Source organism: Neomonachus schauinslandi, chromosome 12, assembly GCF_002201575.2.
Source record: "Neomonachus schauinslandi chromosome 12, ASM220157v2, whole genome shotgun sequence".
NCBI lineage: Eukaryota > Metazoa > Chordata > Mammalia > Carnivora > Phocidae > Neomonachus > Neomonachus schauinslandi.
This window is the reverse complement of record NC_058414.1, coordinates 54,553,978-54,567,278: the sequence shown is the minus strand read 5'-3', so window position 1 is coordinate 54,567,278 and position 13,301 is coordinate 54,553,978. Positions and strand designations below refer to the sequence as shown.

Sequence of the window (13,301 nt, the reverse complement as noted above, 5' to 3'; positions counted from 1 at the left end):
GTTGTCTAGGTCTATCTGGGGGATGTAATTGGGTTGGATAATGTCCCCCCAAAATTCATGTCCACTTGGAATTTCAGTATGTGACCTTATCTGGAAACAGGTTCTTTGCAGATGTCCTTAGTTAAGATAAGGTCATGCTAGATTGGGAGGAGGGTTGGCTAAATCCAATGACTGCTGTCCTTATCACACCATATGAAGATACAAGGGACACAAAGGAAAGAAGGACATGTGAAGCTAGAGGCAGTGAGTGAAGTGGCACAGTTATAAGTCAATGAATGCCAAGGACTGCCAGCAACCACCAGAAGCTAGGCGGGGGAGGTGGGCAATTTTTGCCTTAGAACTCCAGAAGGAGACAACCCTGCCAACACCCTGATTTAGGACTTCTGGCTTCCTGAGCTGTGAAAGAATAAGTTTCTGTTGTTTTAAGTCACCAACTTTGTGGTAATTCATTACAGGAGCCAAAGGAAACTAATACGGGGGAAAATGGGGGAGTGACTGCTAATGAGTATGGGCTTTCTTTCTGTGGTAATAAGAATGTTCCAAAATTGTGATGATGATTACACAACTCTGTGAATATGTTAAAGACCACTGAATGATACACTTTAAATGGGTGAATTGTGTAATGTGATTTATATTTCAATAAAGCTGTTACATGCGTAAAAAGTCCTAAATAAAAATATTATACTTTTTAAAAAAAAGATTTATTTTCTAGAGAGCACACGTGCGCGAGCACAGGGGAAAGGGGCAGAGGGAAAAGGAAAGTCTTAAGCAGCAGAGGAGCCCCACACGGGGCGGATCTCATAACCCTGAGATCACGACCTGAGCTGAAACCAAAAGTCGGATGCTTAACCCGATTGTGCAATGCAGGCACCCCTATCATTATGCTTTTTATAATCTCTTTCATTTAAACATTTTTAGGATTTAAGATTATAACCCCCATATAAATAAAGCAATAAAAATTAGAAACACAGCTTCACAAATTTTAAAAACCACTGCCTAATACATTTAAAATGAAGGATGAATAAAACTTAGTCTATTTTAAGTTAAAAAATATTTAATATTATTGGATAAAAACACCAATGGTGACAGCTTTACATGGCTCATCCCATACATTCCGTAATGTAAAAGGGCAAAACATTACTAGGAAAGAAATGAGTAGTTGGGTTTGTAAAAGATTTATTGACCAGATAAAAGCAATTAATACGAGATGACAACATTGAACTCAAATTATTACAAAACTTTTAGGAGATAACTGGGTCAAATCTCTGATGTGTCCTGCTAAGGAAAAGAAATCATGTATCTTTTTAATCCATAAGAAGTTCAAAGTCAACAGTGATATTGTGTAACTATCAGTGCTATTCTAGTAACCTAGAAATTTGCTATAAATAGCTTTATCTTTTGCTAATCATTCTTACTATGATTTTATTTTATTTAACAGTGAGGACTGAAGAGGCATAATCATTTTTTAACCACTGGGTAAAACAGTACTATAAATTAAAGAGGGTGCTAAGCTTGACATTTTGTGTTTAAAAGATGGAATATATTTAATTGGACTGAATATATTTCATGAGGACTTGGGTACATTTTTAAGCCCAAAATGTGTTTATGAAAGTTCTGTGAGAGAATACGTGTATGCGTTGACTCACTCTGGCTTGCTTTTAAAATGAAATAAATTTGGCACTATATGGAACAAATGAAGACAAGCAAAATTAGGTGAGACTAAGATGCTTCATCAGAATTGCCTGTCTTGACTTACAATTCTTACTATTTCTTAGTTCTTGACCGAAGAGAAACAAATAGACCTAACTACAGAGCACTTCTATGATGTATGAAAATAGAATCTAGAGCTAAGATGAGACCGCTTCACGATGAGCCAATCCCCCACTCTGCATAATCATAGTTACAAATGTGTAATTCATTCAAGAATTCATATTTTCACCAAATGCTTATGATTTTTCAAGTTTTCTTGCTAGATATGTCATGGTTAAGTGGCCAGCTAATATATGGTCTTTGAATTAAGGAAATTCATATAAAAGAAACATCTATTTTATAGCGATCTTACTTTACTTGAAATTTCCTTTAAAAAAAAACAAAACACCCGACTAAAACTTTGTAACCAAACTCTTGGAACAAAGCACTGGTGGCCATATTTTTGAGTCTCCGATAAATCTTGAAGTCCATTCCCTTTTCATGTTTCAAGTGTTTCTTCATTTGCTCCACAAGTATCAACAACACAAATTAAACAACTTGTTACTGGAAAAGCTCGGACTTTGGAGTTGGCGACCCATTTGTCTGTCTCAGTATTATATTCAAGAATGTGTCCTAATCGACCCACACCTTGGAAACCAGCCAAGACATAAACTATAGAGCCAACTGCTGCACACTTCACTGTTACACCTTTCCATGGCATTGGTGAGACCATCTTCCATTCATTTAATTTAATATCGTAATATTCCACGTTGTCCAGACCACCTTCAAAAGAATAAAATAACATGAACTACAATTAACAATTCTAAGATCTCTTAATGTAATAATTCCTTGCATCTTCCCATCATTTTATTATGAACATTTTCCAAATATGCAAAACAGTTAAGAATCTTACAGTGAATGCCCGTATGTATATGTACCATCTATTCTTATTTTTACTTTAACACAATAAAAATTTAACTTGTTACTTGAATCCTAAAATATGTATATTTATTTTTACAAAATTATAAATGTTCTATCTGTTCTGGGAAAGCAAACAGGTCAGTGGATTTTCCTTCTGATTAACTTTGACTATAATTACTCAAAAGTCTTTTATCCTTCCGCCATTTATCTTTTAGCAGTTTATGGAAAACAGCAATGGCAAGAGACAGGAGAAGGGAAGAAGGTATTTCTTTGTTATACTTAAGTAATGCTTAAATGTACTGACTAAAATGAAGTTTGTGGACTATAGATTCAGTCCAGATTCTCCATTTATTTAAAGAAATAATTTCAGATTTTTTACTACAAATTTAAGAAAAAGTCAAATTTACTCATTTAAAAAATAGTAATATTGATATTTTCATGCAATGTTTAAAAATGTTAAGGAAACTTTGCCATTCAGGGCCTGTAATTCAAGTCTTAAAAGTTGTATTTAGGGCGCCTGGGTGGCTCAGTTGGTTAAGTGACTGCCTTCGGCTCAGGTCATGATCCTGGAGTCCTGGGATCGAGTCCCGCATCGGGCTCCCTGCTCGGCGGGGAGTCTGGTTCTCCCTCTAACCCTACCCCCTCTTGCACTCTCTCTCTCACTCTCTCTCTCTCTCAAATAATAAAAAAAATCTTAAAAAAAAAAAAGTTGTATTTAAAAGTTTGTAAAAATTCAAATGTTTGTCACTTAATAGTTCTTTAGCTAGTGTGACACTATTACCCAGAGGGTGTTTGGAAATGTGTGAAGCTGAGACTGTCACAATGACTGATGGCAATTACAGGGATGTTAAATGTACTGCAATGTTTCTTAAAATATATTAGTTCTCAGAAACTATAAGTATAATAATATATATGATAAATGCTTGTATTTATTTTTTTAATATATTTTTTAAATGCTTGTATTTAGATTTTAAGAAATGTTTCAAAAATTTATGAGAAGGAGCTATCAGCAAACTCACTGGGAAAGTTGAACAGTGAATTAATGTCACATACCCAAGCCATTCTGACCACCTACAGCAAATATCTTGTCTTTTACAAATACCAGTCCATGATTCTTCCTGGCCTCAATCATTGGACACAGCTCAGTCCATCTGAAAAATAAGAGAAAGCTTTTAGACTACTTGTTCACAGGAAGTAAAGTACTCATACTACTTTAAAAGAAAGGTCTGTTATCCCAGTTAAGTGCTCATTTAGTACTCACGTGTGTTCACACCCACACACACACACCTGAAAGACTAGAAAACAAAGGTTAATGTGGTTTTGAGTACTTTATTTACAGGTGGGGTAAACAGGGATTTTATTCCTTTCAACTCCAACAAAATATGAGAAAGAGAATATCTGGAGACTAACACATCTTTGGAAGAAATCCATTTCCTAGTTCACAGTAACTTGTTAAAATGGTAACAAAAAAGAAAGGGAGGATACTTAAGAAAATATAAAATACCAATATTGTCACATATGGTTTTTTAAAGAATTTTTTTTAAGAAAAGATTTTATTTGAGAGAGAGAGAGCATGAGGGGGAGGGTCAGAGGGAAAAGCAGACTCCCTGCTGAGCAGGAATGCGGGCCTTGATCCCAGGGTCCTAGGATCAAGTCCCACATCGGCTCCCTGCTCAGCAGGGGGGTCTGCTTCTCCCTCTCCCTCCGCTGCTCCCCCTGCTTGTGCTCTCTTGTGCTCTGTCAAATAACTAAATAAATAAAATCTTAAAAAAAAAAAAATAACAAGAGGGGTGCCTGGGTGGCTCAGTTGGTTAAGCGACTGCCTTCGGCTCAGGTCATGATCCTGGAGTCCCGGGATCGAGTCCCGCATCGGGTTCCCTGCTCGGCAGGGGGTCTGCTTCTCCCTCTGACCCTCCCCCCTCTCATGCTCTCTCTCTCATTCTAATAAATAATAAAATCTTAAAAAAAAATAACAAGACTGAGAACATAAATGTGGACACAAGTGTTGAGAACACTAATTCATAGGTAGCAGCCTCATATACACAGACGAGTGTTACTTTTTTCTGTGAGACGCAATCCCTCCTTTTGCATACAATCCCACACATACGACTGACGTCTGTGATTGTGAAGGTGGTCCTGGCACACAGGCTTGTGTCTCAATAGCTAACAAAAACCAAAAGTGTCCAAGCAACAAGAAAAGGTAATCTGACATAAGTGTAACTCTTTAATTTGGTTATTTATCTCTTCTTTTAAATAATTTACTAAATTTAACTTTTCAAAACATAATTAGGACGTAATGATTAACTCTGAAATATTAACTTGTTGCCATAATTATATTCATAAAATTGTTTTGTTTTAAAAGTGGTTTGACAGTTGCCACATTCATTTTCAGAGCACTCTGTAAGGTGAGGTGGGCAACACTGTTCCTTTCCCCCCCCCCCCAGGGTAAACACACATGCTCTTCCAGGTGAAAAGACCAGCATTCAGCTCAGAGGTGGGAGCCAGTACTGGCCCTCCACTCCCTCTCCATGCAGTGAGCCGCACAAAGTGACTGTCAACGTGTATTAAACATAGTATCTGACTTGGAAAAATTCAAAATATATACCCCTTTCTTCTCCACACATGTCCATGATATAAAATAAGAGCACATTTTTATGTAGGGTGGTCCTTGACTTACAATGGTTCAACTTAGGATTTTCTGACTTTATGATAATGCAAAAGTGAAACACATACAGTAGAAACTGTACTTCACATTTTGAGTTTTGATCTTTTCCTGGGCTCGCTATATGATACTCTCTCATGACGCTGGACAGCCTCAGTGAGCTGCAGTTCCCACTCAGTCATGGGATCACGAGGGTAAAGAAGTGATACACTTACAACCATTCTGTACCCACACAGCCATTCTGTTTTTCACTTTCAGTACAGTAGTCAATACATTACATGAGGTATTCAACACTTTATTACAAAGCAGTTTCTGTGTTAGATAATTTTGCCCAACTGTAGGCTAACGTAAGTGTTCTGAGCATGTTTAAGGTAGGTTAGGCTAAGCTATGATGTTCAGTACGTTAGTTGTATTAAATGCCATTTTCAAGGTAACAGTACTTTCAACTTACAGTGGGTTTATCAGGATGTAACCCCACTGTAAGTGGAAGAAGATCTGTGTAGCTAAGTCTCCTGAAGGTTTAGAGTTAGGAAGTTTCACAAAATATACTTTCTTCTTCCTGTAACTTCACATGCAGAGTATGTACTAGGTGCTTGCTCTCCCCAACCTGGACTTTAGTGTTTAGAAGCTTTTCTTAAAATTCTGACTGCAGCAACTGTGTCATGTCATATCCATAAGGCTTCAATTCTTCGCTTCCAATTAAACCACTGTAGTTACAAAACACTTAAGAAAACTGTAAAAATTGGAAAGAATTCTTATAAAAAATAACTTAGATGGATAGATCACATATTAAAAAAAGGAAATCATTGTAGCACATAACTTTTCATTTTGAGATCTGGATAATTATAGTCACACTAGCTTTCCACTTAGGAAAATTTAAGGGCATTGAAGAGAATATAGAATATTCAAGTTTCATGCATAAGCTCAATATGTACAAAAGAAATGCTAACTTGTGTGAGTTTTAAGATATTCCCCAAACTAAATATATCCACCTAGTTTTAAAAAATATTGAGGTTGCAGAATTCCTTTATACCTTTTCCCTGCTACTATGAATAAGAATATATTGATTTACACTCATAGTGCCTGAATAAAGATCTCAAAAATTAGAATCCTGGAGTTTATCTAGTATGGGTTCTACTTTAAGAGATTTTTTAGAAATGAAAAAATAATTAGGAAGCAGGATAATGAGACCACAGTTTTCCAATTAGTATGCTGGAATACTTTTTGAGCATAAGGTGTCTGGGAGGTAAAGTAGAGACTGATATAAGAGGGAAGAGAGTTGGTATACACCCCCCTCTTATAGTTTGGGACAAGATGGGGCAGATAGCTCAAGTGATGGATGATAGAATGAGGTAAGGGGTATCCCCAGAGTGCCCAGGTAAGTACAAAGATACATTTTGAAAAACACTGAGAAGTAGTAAATTTGATGATCTCAAAGAGATTTTCTAGTCTCAACTTTTTTTTTTTTAAAGATTTATTTATTTTAGAGAAGAAGAGAGGGAGAGAGAGAACAAGGGGTAGGGGCAGAGGGAGAATCTCCAACAGACCACCTGCTGAGCATGGAGCCCAACGTGAAGCTGGATCTCATGACCCTGAGATCATGACCTGAGCTGAAATCAAGAGTTGGAGGCTTACCCCACTGAGCCACCCAGATGTCTCTAGTCTCAACACTTTAGCAGAAGGTAAGTTTCAAGATAAGTTGTTTTCAATTCTATTTCTTTCTTTTTTTAAAAAATTTTATTTATTTGGCAGAGAGAGACAAAGCGAGAGAGGGAACACAAGCAGGAGGAGTGGGAGAGGGAGAAGCAGGCTTCCTGGCGAGCAGGGAGCCTGATGCGGGGCTCGATCCCAGGACCCTGGGATCATGACCTGAGCCGAAGGCAGACGCTTAACGACTGAGCCACCCAGGTACCCCTAGGAGAGTTCTTTATATTTTAAATCCTTTAAAAATAGGTGGGAAGCATAAATAAATAATTGCACATGGTTAATCATATTTTATAATTCTTACTTTTCATTAAAAAAAACCAATAGCTGGAGTGGAAGACTTCTATGTTTTGTAATCTGGCAATATTTCCTAAATATCAAACTTGAGCATAAGACTTGGTGCAGCTCTTTGGCATAACATTTAAGTTGAACATATTTACCCAATAATTTGTTCTGGTAAAGGAAGAACAATCTTTTCAAATCAATAAATAACTTTTCTTATCAAATCTCCTTGGATGTTCTGAGTATCAGACAAACGGTCTGACGGGGATATTACCTGTGGTCATTTCTTTATTAAAGTCACTCTACTTATCACCCCCAACCCCTTCAGTAATTGGCACATTACATTTGGCTACATTGAACAGCTTCCATCACTAATTACAAGGTCAGAAAAACTGGCTATTTATTTCTTTAGGATTTTGCCTTTTATTATTATTTTTTTAAAGATTTTATTTATTTATTTTACAGAGAGAGAGACAGCGAGAGAGGGAACACAAGCAAGGGGAGTGGGAGAGGGAGAAGCAGGCCTCCCTTGGAGCAGGGAGCCCAATGTGGGGCTCGATCCCGGGACCCCGGGATTATGACCTGAGCCGAAGGCAGACGCTTAATGACTGAGCCACACAGGCACCCCTGGGTTTTGCCTTTTAAAAAGCAGTTATTTGGGCGCCTGGGTGGCTCAGTTGGTTAAGCGACTGCCTTCGGCTCAGGTCATGATCCTGGAGTCCCTGGATCGAGTCCCGCATCGGGCTCCCTGCTGGGCAGGGAGTCTGCTTCTCCCTCTGACCCTCCCCACTCTCACGTGCTCTCTCTCATTCTCTCTCTGTCAAATAAATAAATAAAATCTTTAAAAAAAAAAAAAAAAGCAGTTATTTATTTCCCAGATTTAAGAATAATCGTAATGAATAAATATGTATCAAAACATACTTTAGTAAGCATGAACTCAGAATTAAGACATTATACCTAGGGATATGATGACACAAATCAATATAATGTTTCCAATTAAAGGCAAATTTATGGGGCACCTGGGTGGCTCAGTCAGTTAAGCGTCTGCCTTCGGCTCAGGTCATGATCCCGGGGTCCTGGGATCGAGCCCCACATCGGGCTCCCTGCTCCATGGGGAGCCTGCTTCTCCCTCTCCCTCTCCCCTGGCTTGTGCTTGCTCTCTCTCTCTCAAATAAATAAATAAAATCTTAAAAAAAAAAAATAAAGGCAAAGTTACTACTGACTATAAATTTCTTCCATCTCCCCGACATTTCCTGACCTCAAACAAAAATATTTTATGAATTTGATGAATTAGTCAGACTTGTCTCATTCATAGGCATTTATTGCACAAACAGGAACAGAAAGAGAGGGGCTCCCACAGGGTAAATAAGGTCAAGTCATTTCTTAAAGCACAGAGGAAGGGTCCAGGACATAAACATGTCCCGAACCTAGCTCATTCAAAAGTGTGTACACATTCTTAATATAAGAACTAACTTCTTCTGTTGGGTTCCTTCTACTTTTTGCCACCTTCTTCCTCTGAGCTTTTAGAATATAATTAACTGTGAGATAAGACTTTTTTTTGTTTTTTGTTTTATACACAGTGTAGTTTTAATGAGTTATGCATAAGGTTATTCCCATACACTTCTACATAGAAGTTTACAAACACATATCTAAAGAAAGAAAGAAGTTACTTGAAAGACAAATTATACACAGCATAACTTCACTGAGTTAAAGAACAGGTCTCCTCCCAGATGATTTTAAAGTAAGACTTTTAAATGGATACATACGTTTCTGTGGCAGGATCATACACCTCACAGGAATTCAGCACTCGCCCAGAAACATTGTTCCCTAAACTTCCACCACAAACATAGATTAGGCCATTGGCTTCCACCATGCCGTGGCTGCAGCGCTGAGTCAGCATGCTGGGCTTCGTGTGCCAGCTTTCAGTTCTCGTGTCGTAGCACTCAAATAAATACAAAGCTGAGTTCCCTGTAAAAGAAAAAGGGCTCCATCATGCCTCACGTAGTGTATGTGTGGGTTTGGAGTGAGCTGACGGTAGAGCTGGGTCATTAGTTACTGGAGGGAAGAATTTAAAGTTGTAGTCTTTTCTTCCCTTTTTTTTTTTTTTATTATTTTATTTATTTGACGGAGAGACACAGCGAGAGAGGGAACACAAGCAGAGGGAGTGGGAGAGGAGAAGCAGGCTTCCCGCGGAGCAGGGAGCCCGACGTGGGGCTCAATCCCAGGACCCTGGGATCACGACCTGAGCCGAAGGCAGACACTTAACTGACTGAGCCACCCAGGCGCCCCCAAAGTTGTAGTCTTTTCTAAAGTTAACAGTAACAGCAAAATGGAGGAATAACTTAAGAAAAAGCTAACCCTGTTTGTATGGACCTTAGAAAAATATTTTTAAAAAGGATCTGCTGGAGAGACTTATTTATTGGTAATTGGAAATTGGTTTGATTTCAGAAGAAAAATTAAATAACATTACATATGTCTTCATGCCCAGTTATGCATGATAGGAATTATTCAAACTTTAAATGCTTATAGAGGAGAAAAGCATAGCTATTTATAGATGGTAAATCCATATCTTAGACTCTGAAAACTACTATCTGATAATATTCTAAAGTTTATCATTTAACATTCTATAGTAGTCACTGCACCATTAACAAAACTATTTTTCCTGACTACTCTCAGTGGCTGTGTGAGTAAGCCCTGAAGTCATGCTGGCCCATTTTTGACTATACTCTCAAGGTATCACTGTATGTCTCTGGTGTGCTTTGATTACAAAATAAGATTTTATTTATTTATTTGGGAGAGAGAGAGAGAGAGAGCGCACACAAGCACAAGTGAGGGGAGCTGCAGAGGGAGAGGGAGAAGCAGGCTCCCTGCTGAGCAGGGAGCCCAATGTGGGGCTTGATCCCAGGACCCCAGGATCATGACCTGAGGGGAAAGCAGATGCTTAACTGACTGAGCCACCCAGGTGCCCCTTGATTACACATTTTAACAGCAAAACATATACATCCTGTCTCATTATAGGGGCTCAATAAAGAGTTTTAGAAATGATACTAATAAAACAACAAGTGCTTTTTTCCTTCCCAAGAAAAAAAATTAAAATTTAACCAAATCGTATCTCATCTCCCACTCCTGGAGTTCTTGCTAATAGTCAAAAACACCACCACCCCTAAAATTCTCAATCACAGTCAAAGTCTACAGAAAGCAAAGTTCAGGGAGTAACAAATGGAAGAAGCAATGGTCCCGATTAACAATAACTTCTTTTTGACTTTTAAAATATTTTCAATTAGATTCAGTTGGTTGATATTAAGGGGAAATACACAGTGTATGGCAGACATGAGAAACTACTACTTAAGTAAAAAACTTAGTAATTGCTGAAGATATGAAGTTACCTACTCTACTTTCTACAAAAAGTGTTTCTATAGAACAGTTACTTTCTATTATCTTTAGGATTTATTGTATTTGAAATATGCTGTATTAGACATTCTCTAAAAAATGCTTTTGGGGGGGGGAAGGTCATTTCTTAAGTCACATTTTAAAAAATCTTTAATTTTTCTAATATTCATTTGATATTTTGTGGGAGAGTAAAAACTTAAAACAGATAAATATGCTGACCAAAAGTAAAACATTCTTTGGCCTAATATAAAAATCTCAAAGAAAATAAGGACTTAATTAACATTTGAATTCCACACCTTAGGTTTACTTGGTCTTCCTAGTTTTCTTTATAAGCCCATTATTTAGCTAAAGAAATTATTTGAAAAGGTTAAAGCTATTATTAATCTAGTCTGTACCTAGAATATCCATTTAGAAAACTTATTCATTTAGAAAAAGACCACCACTGGACACTAACAAATTACCCATTGACGAGAAAGATTTTTTACACACAAACCCATACCCTGTTCTGCTCAGTGAGCATAAAACACCACTACCAGCCATTATATTACATAGTTAAAGAATAAAAGCAAATGAGAAAGATCATTCTTACTTTTTTCAAATACAAAGAAAGAAAAGGTAATAAGGTATAACAGATTTTAAAACTGTGAATGTAATAAAGAGATTTTATTTTTATTTATTTATTTATTTTTAAAGATTTTATTTATTTATTTGAGACAGAGAGAATGAGGGAGACAGAGAGCACATGAGAGGGGGGAGGGTCAGAGGGAGAAGCAGGCTCCCTGCCGAGCAGGAAGCCCGATGCGGGACTCGATCCCGGGACTCCAGGATCATGACCTGAGCCGAAGGCAGTCGCTCAACCAACTGAGCCACCCAGGCGCCCCTAATAAAGAGATTTTAAAGGGTCTATGGAGTGAGCCAAACTCTGAAATCTTTTTTTTTTTTTTAAGATTTTATTTATTTATTTGAGAGAGAGAATGAAATAGAGCATGAGAGGGGGGAGGGTCAGAGGGAGAAGCAGACTCCCTGCCGAGCAGGGAGCCCAATGCGGGACTCGATTCTGGGACTCCAGGATCACGACCTGAGCCGAAGGCAGTCGCTTAACCAACTGAGCCACCCAGGCGCCCCCAAACTCTGAAATCTTAAAAGCAAATTAATATTATGTATCTAAAACTAATCTAGGGGTGCCTGGGTGACTCAGTCAGTTAAGCGTCTGCCTTCGGCTCAGGTCGTGATCCCAGGGTCCTGGGATCGATCCACATGTCCGGCTCCCGGCTCTGGGGGGAGTCTGCTTCTCCCTCTCTCTCTGCCCCTCCCCCCCCCCGCTTTTTCCTCTCTCTCACAAATAAATACAAATAAACTCTTTAAAAAAATAAAACTAGGGCGCCTGGGTGGCTCAGTCGGTTAAGCGACTGCCTTCGGCTCAGGTCATGATCCTGGAGTCCCGGGATTGAGTCCCACATCAGGCTCCCTGCTCAGCAGGGAGTCTGCTTCTCCCTCTGACCCTCCTCCCTCTCATGTTCTCTGTCTCTCATTCTCTCTCTCGCAAATAAATAAAATCTTAAAAAAATAAAAAATAAAAAAAAATAAAACTAATCTAGATAGAACTAAAATCCAGATGGTGTGAGAAAAAAATGGGACAATTAACATAATCGAGGAAGCTGAAGTTCTTGTAAAAGGATTTTTTTAAGAAAAGTAAGGTAAACCTTCAGGGAAATGGGCTGTAAAATGTGACAGATATGTATTTAAATTATCTCAAAAAGACAACACCAACTGTTTATGTAAATATGAAAGCCAAGAAACATATTTGGCAAAACACCTTCCCCAAAGAAAAATACCGAGTCAGTCCTTACCAACTTCGGAACCTCCAGATGTGTAAATTTTGCCTTCTGCAGCACAGGCAGCAAGGCTGTCTCGAGGTGTCGGAGGGCCCAGTTTGGAATACCAGCTATCCTTCACGACATTATAGCAATCCATTCGTTTTATGGGGAAAAGCTGAGAGCCACCCAAAATGTATACTACATTGTCCCAAAACACACATGCTGCATCTCTTCGTTTTTCAAAGGGGCAGCGGATGTCTGTCCAGCTATAATCCTATAAAAGGAAAGGACAGGAAGCGGTCAGTAATGTAAAAATACAATTGATACAGATGAGGCAAAGATATAGTTGAGAAAATACAAAGTATGAGTATGTTAATTTGCTAGAGTACATATAACAATGTTTGGCTTGAGACAGGATCTTTTTTTTTTTTTTTTTTATTCTTAGAGACAGGATCTAATTTAATCTTGTGTGATTTCTTCAGAATGTTGGTTAGCTGGGGCAGAGGGCAAGAGGAAGATGGTGACTGCTTTGGGTGTTTTCCCGCTCCAGATTAAACTCTAATATATTTGGATGTATCACTACCACCAGTCTTCTAAAGTAGTTTTATATTTAGAAAAAAACTTCTTTCAAATGTAAATAGGGGCACCTGGGTAGCTCAGTTGGTTGAGCGCCTGACTCTTGATTTTGGCTCAGGTCATGATCTTGGGGTTGTGGGATGGAGCCCCATGTGGGGCTCTGTGCTCAGCGGGGAGTCTGCTTAAGATTCTCTCTCTCTGCCCCTCCCCCTGCTCGCACACACTCTCTCAAATAAATCTTTAAAAACAACAACAGGGGC

At 38.4% G+C, this 13,301-nt stretch overlaps 1 protein-coding gene across 3 annotated transcripts in view; it reads right to left on the bottom strand.

Moving 5' to 3' along the window:
* Window positions 1-1,090: 1,090 nt before the first annotated feature.
* The window catches only part of KLHL7 (kelch like family member 7), a 70,236-nt gene continuing 58,025 nt past the window's right edge, over window positions 1,091-13,301 (bottom strand). For all 3 annotated transcript variants that reach the window (XM_021689838.1, XM_044920272.1, XM_044920273.1), the window contains exons 8-11: window positions 12,499-12,739; window positions 9,025-9,226; window positions 3,664-3,761; window positions 1,091-2,472 (exon numbers count right to left, since the gene is read on the bottom strand). In XM_021689838.1, coding sequence (XP_021545513.1) covers window positions 2,189-2,472; window positions 3,664-3,761; window positions 9,025-9,226; window positions 12,499-12,739 — 825 coding nt within the window. In that variant the 3' untranslated portion in view covers window positions 1,091-2,188. The remainder of the gene's footprint in view (window positions 2,473-3,663; window positions 3,762-9,024; window positions 9,227-12,498; window positions 12,740-13,301) is intronic.